Source organism: Ichthyophthirius multifiliis (genome assembly GCF_000220395.1).
Source record: "Ichthyophthirius multifiliis unplaced genomic scaffold scaff_1120509250847, whole genome shotgun sequence".
Taxonomy (NCBI): domain Eukaryota; phylum Ciliophora; class Oligohymenophorea; order Hymenostomatida; genus Ichthyophthirius; species Ichthyophthirius multifiliis.
In genome coordinates this window covers 22865-36487 of record NW_004086442.1, presented here as the reverse complement: position 1 = coordinate 36487, position 13623 = coordinate 22865, and the positions used below count along the sequence as shown (strand labels likewise).

The 13623-nt window shown below is 18.8% G+C and overlaps 5 protein-coding genes across 5 annotated transcripts, besides 18 other annotated features; 1 reads left to right on the top strand and 4 right to left on the bottom strand. All coding sequences in view use genetic code 6, as the record gives it.

Moving 5' to 3' along the window:
• Positions 1-7: 7 nt before the first annotated feature.
• Positions 8-54: a microsatellite.
• Positions 13-115: a microsatellite.
• Positions 14-114: a microsatellite.
• An 82-nt stretch (positions 116-197) lies between the features above and the next one.
• Positions 198-242: a microsatellite.
• Positions 202-265: a microsatellite.
• Positions 203-246: a microsatellite.
• A 496-nt stretch (positions 266-761) lies between the features above and the next one.
• Positions 762-2836, top strand: IMG5_101000 (tld family protein, putative; the record flags this gene model as incomplete). Its single annotated transcript, XM_004035285.1, has 4 exons — positions 762-1319; positions 1381-1497; positions 2249-2748; positions 2816-2836. Coding segments are annotated over 4 exons (1196 nt in total), but the record flags the coding sequence as incomplete, so codon positions are not given.
• Positions 2837-2945: 109 nt separating this feature from the next.
• Positions 2946-4969, bottom strand: IMG5_100990 (tcp-1 cpn60 chaperonin family protein, putative). Its single transcript, XM_004035284.1, has 6 exons — positions 4930-4969; positions 4814-4876; positions 4702-4767; positions 4088-4659; positions 3260-4040; positions 2946-3204 (listed from the first exon to the last, which is right to left on the bottom strand). Exons 1-6 carry the CDS (start codon positions 4942-4944, stop codon positions 3091-3093), a joined length of 1611 nt encoding a protein of 536 aa, XP_004035332.1. The 5' UTR covers positions 4945-4969; the 3' UTR covers positions 2946-3090.
• Positions 4661-4695: a microsatellite.
• Positions 4957-5004: a microsatellite.
• A 194-nt stretch (positions 5005-5198) lies between these two features.
• Positions 5199-5225: a microsatellite.
• A 134-nt stretch (positions 5226-5359) lies between these two features.
• IMG5_100980 (stomatin family protein, putative) lies at positions 5360-6513 on the bottom strand (the record flags this gene model as incomplete). Its single annotated transcript, XM_004035283.1, has 2 exons — positions 5360-6047; positions 6095-6513. 2 exons carry the CDS (start codon positions 6511-6513, stop codon positions 5360-5362), a joined length of 1107 nt encoding a protein of 368 aa, XP_004035331.1.
• Positions 6514-6567: 54 nt separating this feature from the next.
• Positions 6568-6615: a microsatellite.
• A 2942-nt stretch (positions 6616-9557) lies between these two features.
• Positions 9558-9593: a microsatellite.
• Positions 9576-9646: a microsatellite.
• Positions 9606-9657: a microsatellite.
• Positions 9653-9769: a microsatellite.
• Positions 9673-9776: a microsatellite.
• Positions 9679-9757: a microsatellite.
• Positions 9777-10819: 1043 nt separating the features above from the next.
• IMG5_100970 (protein kinase domain protein) lies at positions 10820-12313 on the bottom strand. The gene has a single exon (XM_004035282.1). It carries the CDS (start codon positions 11697-11699, stop codon positions 10827-10829), a length of 873 nt encoding a protein of 290 aa, XP_004035330.1. The 5' UTR covers positions 11700-12313; the 3' UTR covers positions 10820-10826.
• A 9-nt stretch (positions 12314-12322) lies between these two features.
• Positions 12323-12359: a microsatellite.
• A 535-nt stretch (positions 12360-12894) lies between these two features.
• IMG5_100960 (hypothetical protein) lies at positions 12895-13582 on the bottom strand. Its single transcript, XM_004035281.1, has one exon. It carries the CDS (start codon positions 13535-13537, stop codon positions 13007-13009), a length of 531 nt encoding a protein of 176 aa, XP_004035329.1. The 5' UTR covers positions 13538-13582; the 3' UTR covers positions 12895-13006.
• Positions 12961-13018: a microsatellite.
• Positions 13583-13623: the final 41 nt, after the last annotated feature.

The following is a 13623-nucleotide window of genomic DNA, read 5'->3' as shown; positions in this document are numbered from 1 at the left end:
ATAAAATTATTTAATAATAAATATTTAAAATATATATAAAAATAAATATATAAATATATAAATATATAAATATTCATTTATATTAATATAAAAATATTTAATTATATAAATATATTTATACATTAATAAAATACTTTTTTTAAATAAATTTATACATATATTTTTTTAATTTTATAATAATTATTTTCTATTATATATATTTTTTTATTTATATTAATTTTAATTTTATTATTTTTATTTTAATTTCAATATAATTTTTTTTATTATCAGGAAAATTTTATATTTAAATATTTTAATTTATTATTTTTATTCATCATATAGAAACCTTTTTAAAATATATACATATATATATATTCTATGTAAAAAATAAAATTATATTTCGTATTATATTTTAAATTATTAATATAATTTTTGTATAAATTTCTATAAAAATTTATGACTATAAATTATTATATTTTTTTATATTCATACATTATATTAAAAATACATTAATATGCATTATTTTATATTTATTTTATTAATTATTATTTACAAAATTAAAAAAAATTAATATCATGTTTTCATCATTAAAAAATGCATTTGGGTTTAAAGTAAACTATTTTTTTTTTAATATAAATTAATAAAATATAGTCGAATAAGCATTTAAATCCATTAATAAATAAAAATAAAAATCCTAAGTGTACTTAATCACTAAATAATATTTCGTGTTAAGAATTATATAAAAAATATTATTCATTTTAGTAACTAAATAATTCAAATAGATTCAGAAGAAGAATATTAAGATGGAAATTAAGAAAATACCTAACACAGCAAAAGTTCAGCCGATAATCAATTTCATCTTGAATAAAATAATTAATTAGAAGAAGAATAATAATATATAACATATACTACAACAAATTAAGATACCCTAATAGGCTTATCAATAAAGTTTAATATTTCAGAAGCTAAAATTAAAATGATTAATGGTATTTCCGATTTATTATTTCCAGGATTAGTAAAAGGATATTTTTTTTTAAAAAAAAAATTAATTTAATTTAAAAAAATAATAAAAAAGTAACTTAAATTTCCTGTCCCAAAAGAAACAGCTTAAATATAATTTAGTAAATCTTTTACAATTAGTAAAAATAATTCTAGAGATTTTACAGATAAAAGCTTATCACCTGTAATCAAAACTACTAAATAAGTCAAAGAAAATAACGAATAAAATTTACTAACATTAAATGTTATAAAAGATGTATAAGATGAGGAATAAAAAATATAAGAAAACTAAGAATTTATTTAATTATCATAAGAAATTTAAAATAAAAATGAAATAAAATGTAATTAATATTTTTATTTTTTAATATAAAACTTATTATTTTTACTATAATAAAAAAATAGAAAACTTTTATTATTGTACATAACAAGGAAATATTTTGGGAAACATTATAATAACTGATAAATAAATAAGATTTGATCCTTCATTATCATATTCAAATAATATGAGTTAATTATAAAGTACAAAAATAAAATATTATATGTATATATTGTTATTATTTATTTTTTAAAAAGAAAAAAGAATTGATAAATTTTCTGTTTGTATAGATATCAAAGATATTAATGAATCTTTTTGTTTAGTTGTGAATAAAAATTATTAAATTTTTAATTTGAAAGAAGAATAAGATGTAAAATAATTGAATAATGATTATGTTTTGGAAATTTGTTTAAGTCATATTGGAAATAAAGATATTTATAAAAAATATAAAGATAGACTTAAAGAACTAAAGAAATAAAAAAAATCAATTTCGACTGTTTTTTTCAAACTTTATGTAAAAAATAATGAAGGATAATTAATTTCAAGCCAAGATTAACATAATATTGTCAAAAGTTTAGCCTAAATAATAAATATGAATGTAGAAAAAAATAATTAACAATAATAATAAGAAAGCTAAGAAGATAATGATAGTAATTTTTATGAAAATAATACTGAAGTACCTTTTTTTGATATTTTATATGAAAATATAATATAAACAACATAATCAAATGTTTGTGAAAATCAATAAAAACTGTAAAAAAAAGAAAGTAAAAATATCATTTTTATAAATAATTTAATTTTTTTTTAAATAAAAAGAAAAATTATAAAGCATATAATTTGTTCCAAAATTAAAGGATAATTCTTAAATTTTATCTATTGAAAAATTTTCTTTTGTCAGAAATAAATAAATATATAAATGTATTTATAACTTTTTTTAAAAAAATAAATAAATAGATATTATAAGAAATACCATGTATGTTTTAATTTACAAATTGGAAAATTCTATATTCTTTAGATTTACATGGAACCAGTTTAAATACGTAAAAAAATTGATTTCTTATTTAAAAAATTATAATGATATTCTTTTTTTTAGACTTTATAGAAATGTTTAAGACGAAAGTCCTTGTATTTTAATAATTTAAACTTTTGCTGGTGATATTTTAGGGTCATATTTAAGTGATCCTATATAAATATCAACAAAATTTTATGGAACAGGAGAATGCTTCCTTTTCAAATTCTAAGATGATGTAATTTAATGCTATAAATCTACAGGAATAAATGAGCATTATATGTTTTCTGATTCAGAAGGTTTAGGTGTTGGATGTGGTGAGGAAAAATTCGGACTATACATATAAAAAGATCTATTTAAAGGATAAACTAATTAATGTTAAACTTATGATAATGAATTATTAGTTTCAACAAATAAAAATACTTTTAAAATAAAAAAATTGGAAGTAATAACATTTTATATATATATATAAGACATATTTAATTAAATATTTTTGTTATATATATATAAAGATTTTAGGATTAGATATGTGATATTTCTTATAAAAAAGTAGTAAATGAAATATTTTTTTATAAAATAAATTAAATATGTGTTTTAAGGTTTTTAAATATAAAATAAAAAATTTAATTAATAAAAAAAAAGTTAAAAATATGAATTATTTTATTTATTTGAAATAAAAAAAAATCCAATAAAACATAACTATAACTATATAAAAAATAATATATTTTTTTTTTAAATATTTTTTATTAAAAAAAATAAAAAGAAAACAAATTAAATTCGAATACGCTCACATTCTATTTCTTTATCTAGGAGCAGCTCTAATAATACTATCTACTCTTAAAATAAGTTCTGCAGCTTCAGAAGCTGATAAAAGAGCTTATTCTTTAACTCTTAAACATTCCTTAATTTATTAAAAAAATAAAATTATACAAAAAAAATAATAAATATTTAATTACTGTAACTCCCAATTTTTCCATATCTTCGACTCCACCATTCATCATATCTAATCCCATAGAAGTTTTTCCTTCTGAGATTTCTACTTTTAAAGTTTAAACAAGATCAGCAGCATCATAGCCTCCATTATCTGCAATAATAGTAGGCAATTATCTAAGGGCTTTAGCATAAGCTTCAATAGCAAGAGCTTATTTTCCTTTAACTTTTTAAGTTAAAAGATCTACGGCTAAGGACATTTAAATTTCAGAATTTCCACCTCCGTAGACTACCTTTGAATTTTTAACAGTAGTAACTAATACACATAAAGCATCATGAAGAGATCTTTCAGCTTCATCAATTATATGAGAGGAGGCACCTCTGAGTATAATAGTGCAAGCTTCACCTCTTTAACATCCTGAGAATTATACAAATTTATCTTCTCCAATCATTATTTCTTATATAAGTTTACATTTACCCATTATTTATTCAGATCTTTCAGGACTATCGAATGTGGAAAGGATTTCAGCACCAGTAGCGGCTGCTAAACGTTCAATTCCATCAAAATCAGCATGTTCAATTACCATGATGCCTTTGTCAGCTAACATTTGTTCTGGATAATTATATATAAGTTGTCTGTTTATGAATACTGTAGGTTCATATGAGAGGATTTTATCGACTTTGTTTTTCATTTTTTCTTTTTCAGCAGCTTCGATTTCAGCTACTTTGTCCATACTTTCTACTTTTACTTTAGTTCCGTATATTTTTATTTTATCGTAATCCATGGGAGTGTTAGCTACGAGAATTCTATATATAAGTTATTTTTTTAATTTAATATTAATTTTTTTTATTACTTAGCATTTTCAATTCTTTTAGGACATCCTACAGTGATTTGTTTTTCTAAAATAAGCCCATCAGCTAAATAAGAGTCTTTAATGGATCCACCTGATTTTTTAATTACTTGGATTTAGTCAAGATTTGCAGAACCTTTAAGTCTCAAAACAGCTTCGACAGCTAAACGAGCAAAATGTTCTTTATCTTAAGTCAAGAGTTTCGAAGAAAGGGTAGTTCTGGCAATATTTAAAAGATCTTCTCTAAATTTGGTTTCGTTTGTGGAATTATCTCTAGCAATCTTATTCAATGTATATTGGGCAGCATCTCTGGCTTTTCTCCATCCATTTATTATATGTTAAGGATGGATTTTTTAGTTAATTAATTTCTCACCTTCTCTTAATAGTTCTCCAGCGAAAACTGCAACTGTGGTTGTACCATCTCCTACTTCTTCATCTTATGTCTTTGATATTTCAATTAAGATTTTAGCAGCTGGGTTATCTATATACATAGATTTTAATATTGTCGCTCCGTCGTTTGTTACTGTTATATTTTATGATTAAGGACCAGGACCAGTCGGACGTAAAATTTTATCCTTTTTTTTATATTTTTTTTTTTTATATTTTTTTTTATATACCATTCCTTTAGGACCTAATGTTGTTTTGACTAAATCTGCTACAGCAATAGCTCCAACAAAAGATGACTTTTTTTTATTATTAAATATGTAAGTATATATTTTTTTTCATTACGAGCCTAGCCATTTCTCCTTTTTCTTCTGATGCCTCGTTTTTTAGTACTTGAGGAAGTACATTCTATTTATTTTAAATTTTTTAAGTTTTTTTGTTATTTAATAATATTGTCTTACTCCGACCATATCCATTTTTAATGTGAGTTTTTTTTATTTATTATATATTATTTTTATTTATTTAATTTATATTATATAAAATAATAAATATTATAAATCTATATATAAATATATTTATTTATTTTTTTCTTCCTAAAATATTTTTTATTTTTAATAAAATTTTAAATTAAATAAATCTAATTTTTTGTTTTTTTTGAAAATTTTTAAAAATTATTTAAATTAAAATTAATAATATTTATTTATTTGATATTTTAATTATTATATATTAAAAATTAATATATATAAATTAATATATAATTTTTTATTAATATAAACTATTTAATATATATATATATATATCAATCTACAGAAATAAAAAAAAAAAAAATTAAAAGAAAAATAAAAAAACAAAATATAATAATTACAAAAAAAGATATTTTTTAAAAAAAAATCAAAATTAACTAATTAAATTATCTTTTTTGTTTTCATTTTTAGCTTCTTCACTTTTCCTTTTCTTTTTCTCATCATCAGAAGAATAAAGTAAAGGATCATCATAATATTACATTTTTTTTATCAATTCTTAATATTCAACAGGATCTAAATTAATATTATCACCATTATTATCTTTTATTTATTATTGACTACTTTTTTCTCTATTATTAAGAAAATTCTTATTATAATTTTCTAAATAATCTTGAATATTTTAATTGACTTATTTTCCTCCATTTTAATTATTCATCATTAGCATAGCGGCGACAGTAATAAGATCATTTCCATTTCCGTTTTTTTAACTTTCAGGAGCTATAATAACATTGCTAGTTTTTAAAGTTTATTCATAATTTTTTAAGTAGTTATGTAATAAAATATACTAAATGCTATTTTTATTTTTAACATTTTTATAGGAATTTCCTATTTATTATAAAGCTTCTGACTCTTTTTTGCTTATAATTTCGATACTTTCAGCATCTCCTTCAGCTCTTTTTATATAAGAAATATTTTGTCCTTCTGCTTGGTTTATTTCAGATATTTATTATCCTTCAGAAATCACTATTTCTCTTCTTTTTAATCTCTCAGCTTCAGCTTCTAATTACATACTATTTTTAATTTCTTAAGGTGGATCTATTTATAAAATTTCATATCTTTTATTTTTTGTTAATATATATATATGTATAATTTTAATAATTACCTCAAGCATTTTATTCCCCATCCATTTGATGCATTATTCACTGCCAAATTTATAGATTTACTTATTTCGGCTCTTTCTTAAAACAAAGTATCTAATTTCATTTTACCTATTTCACTTCTTAATACTGTCAAAGCTAAAAGTCTTACTGCTTATAAAGGCCTTTCTATATTATATGAAGCTTTAAAAGGATCATCTATTTAAATAAATAAACTTCCTCCTATTAATACTGTTACATTATCCTTTGTTATTGCTTGTTGGTTTTCTACTGTTATAATCTCTTCTTTTAAAGAATGGATGTATGATATTTTGTCCATTACTGGTATTAAAAAATGAAAGCCAGGGTGCAAGGTTTTATGGTATCTTCCAAAACGTTCAACTACTTTAGCCGTTTTTTCGTATACTATTGTGAAAAATTTCATTTGATTTTTCTTTTTATATTTTTTTATTTGTTAAAAAAAAAAAAATTATCAAACTATTTATATATTATTTTTTTATTAAGATATTTTTTTTTATTTGTATATATATATACTTATGTTTATTTTTTTCTTTTAATTTTAAGAAAAATAAAATATATTTTAATAGTTAATTTATAATTTAAAAATAAATAATATATCTTTATAAAAAAATAAAAAAAATATATACTAATGACTGAATAATAATATATAACAATTTTAAAAGAAAAAAAAGACGATAAATTTTGGCAAGAAGTATTAAATAGTCCATACGAAAATATTGGAAATCATTTAGAATTAGTAAAAAGTGAAATAGCGAAAAATCGATATGAAATGAAAAAAATGTTAAGTACTAATTTAAATGACTATGTAAAAAGTTAGGAATCAGCAATAAAATTATAATAAGAACTAAATAAAATACAAACATCAAATAAATCATAACAATTTTTAAAAAGTTTATAATAATTTAAAGAATCATCAAATATTTAATCAAAGTTAAAATAAAAATTATGATACTTAAAAAAATAAAATAAATATATATATTTATATTATATAAAGTTTAGAAAAATAAACAATTTTCGAAAAATTAAAAAAATGTTAATAAGAAGGTGATTATATGGAAATATTCGAAATAGAAAATGTTATATAGAAATGTTTAAAAGAAGAGCAATACGATTAATTGAGCTAACTTTTACATTGGCTAGAAAGTTTAATTTAGGCAAATATATAAAATAAGAATTTACATAAAATATTTTCTGAAATTATGAAGAAATATAGGTCGGTTTTATGCAATATTTTATTTTAAAATTTTACTAGTGCCAAAAGAGAAAAATTATTGAGATTTTTTATTGATTTTGGAAAAAATATTAATAATAATAGAGATGAATATTTATATGAGATTTTTTAGGCACATTTTATTAAATATTTTAAAAAAAAATTAGATAAAAATAAATTTTAATTAATTCAAAGTTAATATGTGGCTAATCTTTTGGAAATATACAGCAGAGCACTTAGTAAAAGTATTCTTTTTATTCAAGAAATCAATTAATATTTTAAGGAAAAATAATAAATTTAATTACTTTAATTCACAAATAAACTTAAATCATGTTTAATAGATTTACTTGATAAAATTAAACCTATAAAACTTAATGAAATTAAAACTAAGTTATTCTAGTATTCATAACCTTTGTAAAATTATATGCTTTTGGGGGCAGTAAAATAATTTTAAATATCTTACTAGACAGAAACTTTTCTTTAAAAAATATTCGTCTATGTTAGATATTAAAATAAATTGTTTTAAATAATTGAAGATTTTAAAGAAAATAAATCGTTGGATAAAGAATCTATATCTATTATTATTTATAATGTTAAATCTTATAAACTCTTCATATAAATTAACGTTTAGGAAAAACATAAATAAGAATAATATATTGATTAATTCTATTAAACTATTGAAAATGATTTTTTATAAATGCAAAAGAGAAATAATAATAATTAAATTTTAATTTAGTAATTCATTAATAAAATAAAAAATGAAATATGATATATGATATATAAGTTTTATTTTATATCTATATTTTTATTTTATTAATTAAAAATTTATTAATATGAAATTATTTAATGATTATTTTATTATTTTAACTTTATTGAATTTATTTTTAAAGTATTTTTTTTTTTTATGGTATAATTTTTATAATAATTCTTTTAAAAGTAATATTTTATAAATATTAGTCAGTATTTTTGAAAATAAAAAATAAATACTACTATTTATTTATAAATAATAAAATAAAAAAATGTTTTAATATGATAATAATCTATTATTAATATATATAAAAAAAGAATATATAAAAAAGAAAACTATATTTTTCTTAAAAAGAATAAAATAATAAAAAAAAAACGAATCAATGTTTAAGAATCCCTAAATACATTTTAGATTTATTTTCCATTTTTCTTAATTTATCTGCTTAAGCTAATTTTTTATCTTCATATTATTTTTTAAGCTCATTAAGTTTATTAACAAGTAAAATTTATTCTTATTCTTTTACTTTTTTAGCATTTACTAATTAATTAGTTAATTATTTATGATTAGCTTTATTAATATTAATTTAAGATCTAATTTCATTATTAAGTATTTCTGAATTTTTTATAGTATTAATTAAATTATTATGATTATTTAAGATTTCCTCATTTCTTTTTTCTATACAATCTTTAAGATTAAAAAGTTCTTTTTTTAATTATTAAATCTCATCTTCATATTTACTATTAGATTCTTATTAATATTATATTTATTCTTCTAATTTATTTGCTTAATTTATTAATGGAACTATGTCTTTTTCGATTATTTTAACTTCTTATCTCATTCCTTCTTCTTATTCTTTATATATATCTCTTTCTTATTTTTTTTAGTTTACCATGGAGTACCCTTTTTCTAATAAATCATCGAATGTATTAGCTAATCCTTCATCCAAATATAAATATGCTTTTTTCTTAAATATATTACAAATATCTATTTTAGGTACACTTTTGTTATTTTTTAAATGAAAGCCACTACTTCTAAATAAAAAACTAGCCGATGTAGCAAAAGAACTTTTTGAAAATAAAGAAAATCTCCTAGATTAATTTTATGAACCTTCGTGCATATTATTCATTTTTATTCCACTACTGTTATTTTCCATTATTATTGGCTCTTGTTTTGGAGGTCTTTATTAAAACTACGATTGGGTAAAAGATTTTAAATCCAATTATTTATAAAAAGTTTGTTGGAGATTTAGGTTACTACTACTACTACTATTAGATTTACTTTATTACATGTTTTTATTTTGAGAGTTCTTATATATATATGTATTTTTCTTTTTTTTTCTTTTTTGAATTATTTATTATTTGTTAAATTTTTATTTGTTTTGTTTTTTTTTTTTTTTTTTTTAATTTTTTTATTTATTTATTTATCATTAACTCTTTTTTATTTATTTACTTTTATTTTTTTAACAAAATTATGTTTTAAATTTAGCATAAAATAAATAATTATTTTAAATAAATTATTGTTTTAATTTCATAAAAATTTTATTTTAAATTCTTTAATAAATTTATTATTAAATCTTTACTGATTTATTTATGTATAAATAATATCATTATTATTGTATTTATTACTAATATTATATTTATAAATATATTTTAACATTATTATTGTATTTATTACTAATATTATATTTATAAATATATTTTAAATTATTTACCTTTTGTTAATTTTTTTATTTTTATAAATTAACTATATAAAAATATTTTATTTACATATTTATTATATTAAACTTTTAAAATATTTATATATGATTAAAATTAAAAAAACTAATTCAAACACATTTATATATATTGAATGTTTAGTTTTTAAAATTACAAACTTCTATTTAATTAAAATTATTTATCTATTTTTTGTGTTATTTTTACATTTTTTCAAATTAATAATCAATAAATAATGATTATTTATAAAAATTACTTTTAGTTTAAAGAGAATCATAATACACAATGGGTATTTATTTTTTTAGTATTTTGAAAAGCCATAAATTAAAAAACGTTGACAAAATTATTCAAATTAAAATAATTTATATGTAATTCATATATATATTGCATTTTAATATCGTTTTTTGTATTTTTTTTGTATTAAAAAACACAATTAAAAAAAAAGACGAAAAAAAATGTTTTATGTTCTAAGTTTTTTTTAAAAAATAACAGAAAAATCCATAATAATAGTTAATAATATATATATATATATATTATTATTATTATTTTATTCAGAATGATTTTCATAATTTTAAATATTAATTATTGGTTTAGAATTTAATATTAAAATTATTATTATTTTTACTAAGCAATGTAAAACTATTCATACATTTTTATCAAAAATACAAAATATATAAATATTTGGTTTCTCTTATTAAGCTATTTACTCTTAAAATTTATAAAATCATTAATTTAATTTATAAAATTCATATAGTTTGACTAATTATATAAAAGATAATTTAATTTTAATCATAATTTATTTTATAAAAACTAAACAAATTTTAAAAATATATATTATATATAAAAATAATTTAGAAAAATTATATATTTATTAATATTTTATTTTTCTTAAAAATATTGAAAACATTGATATAAATAATAATTTATATATATAAAAAAAAAACCTATATAAAAGCACACAAATGCTGAGATTAATAAAATATTATCATTTAGATTTAATATATATATTTTCACAGTATAAATAAAAATACAAAAAAACAAAAAAATCAATTAGCATATTTAAGCATCATTTCCGTAAACTCCTCAAGTGATATTTCCCCATCGCCATTAACATCAGTTTCGCCAATAATATCAATCCACAACTTATTATCTTTACAATTCATTTATCCTCCAAGTACTTGCCTTAATTCTTCTGCAGTAATTGATCCGTTTCCGTCTTTATCAAATAAATTAAATGACTCCTATAATTTTTCCTTAGTAATAGCTTTTTTTCTATCCATAGTAGCTAAAATAAATTCTGTATAATCAATCGCTCCACTTTTATCAATATCTACTTAATACATGATTTTATTCATTTCTTATATAGCCTATTCTTCTGGCATAAAATTTCTATAGGCTTCAAATATTTCGTTTTTGGTTAAAATCCCATCTCCATTTTTATCAAGTGCTTTGAAAATTTTATTCAACTGGAATTTTTCGTCTTTTGAAGTGCATTAACTTGCTATAAAAATTAAAGCGGCTTACTAAAGTTTCCTTTCTGATCTGAAATTTTTAAGGGAAATTAAGCAATTCTAAAATGCCTCATCATTTATAACCTCTTTTTATTCTATTAATTCGAACCATTTATGCTCTAAAACTTAAGAGGCAGAAAGTCTGTTCTTAGGATTATATTCTAACATTTACCTTATTAAATCCTTTGCTTCATCACTTACGTGTTTCATATTATTTCCTTCTAAAGAAAAATTCCCTTTTTATACATTCATCATTATTTCAGTCTCGTTTTTGCCACTAAAAGGTGGAGTACCGCTTAATAAAATATATAAAATTACACCACATGACCATACGTCGCATTTTTCATTGTAGTTTTTATTTAATACTTCAGGGGCAATATAATAGGGAGTTCCTACTTTTTCAGTCATCTGTTCGTTTGGAGTGAATATTTTGGAAGTTCCCCAATCTACTATCTTTATTTTTTTTATTTTTTTTTATAAAATTATTATTTTGCTACTTTTATATTATAAGTTCCATCTGAAGTTATGTCTAATAATATATTTTCTGGTTTTAAATCTCTATGTACTATATTATGATTATGTGCATAAAAAACAGCTGATAGAATCTATCTCATAATATAAGATGCCACTTTTTCTGAAAAAGAGCCTTTTTCGATAATTTTAGCAAATAATTCACCTCCAGTACATAATTCAAGTATAATATAATAATTATTTGTATCTTAATAAAATTCATATAATTTCAAAATGTGTGGATGGTCTAATTATTTCAAAAGTTCGATTTCGTTAATTAATTTATTTTAGTCTTTTAAATTAGAGACTAATTTTTTATTTATTATCTTCATTGCTCTAATTGCTTTAGTTTTTTTATTTATAACTTTCCTTACTTAAGAAAATGCACCTACACCAAGTACTCCGCCTAATTTATAGTCTTCGGTGTAAAATCCCGTCTTTTAATTCACGAATTTACTAAATGTTATCTATAATTGGTCTGTTTGATTACTTTTTGGTTACTACTGGGATTAGTTATTATTATTTTAAGTTTATAATTAATTTTATAGTTTTTAATTATTATTTTATTATTGCTAAATAGTTGGCTGAATTTATTAATAATTTTTATTTTTTTATTAAATACTAGAATTTTTGTTTGGGCTGGTTGTTTCTTCCATTATTTATTTTTTTGTTTTCTTAATTTTCTAAGGTGTTTTTTTTTTAATCAAATTTTTTTTTTTTTTTGGAGAGATTTTTTTTATTTATAAAGGAAAATAATTTACTTTTTATTATAAAATAATTTTTTGGCTTTTATATTAATTTTAAGATTTCTTGATATTTTATTGGTAGCTTTATAATATATTTGATGATAAATATTAACAAAAAAAAAATACTTAAAAGTAAAAGTATTATTAGTATTATTATAAACTTTTTTTTTTAAAAAAAAAATTATAAATATAAAAAGCTAAATAAACTTTTTTTAATAAAAGTAAAAATTTTAAAAAAAATTAAATAAAAAATAATTCTTTTATAAAAAAAATATCAAAAAGACACTGCATTAGAAACCTTATCACTTTAATTTTCAATAAATTAACTTTCGAAATTCGTTGGAGAATGCGGACTCTCTCTTTTACTTCTTATTTAAATATTTTTAGTTTTCATAGCCAACTACATACTAAAGAATTATTTTTATTTTCTTTTAAAATTAATTATATTTAATATTCTTTTCAAATTATTATGAGGATAATATTTTTCGAAATCTTTGGCTTTTTCAAATTCATTAATAGTGTGAAAATAAGAATAAAATTATTAATTTTAAGAATAGCTTTTTTTAGAATAACTACTTTAATTAGATTTTTATTTTTCCATCTATTTCTTATTTTCAGTATTATTATAATTTAATTCTTAAGAAAATTAAACAACTAATTATTTACAAGTACTTCCTTCGCTTTTTAGTAAATTCTTTTGGCTATTATTATCTGTATTTTCGTTTATGTTTTTATAACTTCCCTCTTCATTACATTTATCTATTAATTCTCTCTCGTTTTCAGAAACTTCCGTTAATACTTCAAATGATTAATTCGATTTTAATTTTAAAATTGGGGTCCTGGTAAAAAATTAATAATCTGATTCTTCATATAGATCATCAAAATACTCGAAATGTAAATATTCGGGTTTATAGTCGAATACTATATCACTGCGAATCTGTTTTACTGATAGTTTTATATCTTTTTATTATATTTTTTGTGATTTTGCATTTTTTTTTCTTTAAAATTGCATTCTAATGTTACTTCTTTATTTCATGTTTAATTTTCTTATATAGTATTCTTTATTTATGGATAAA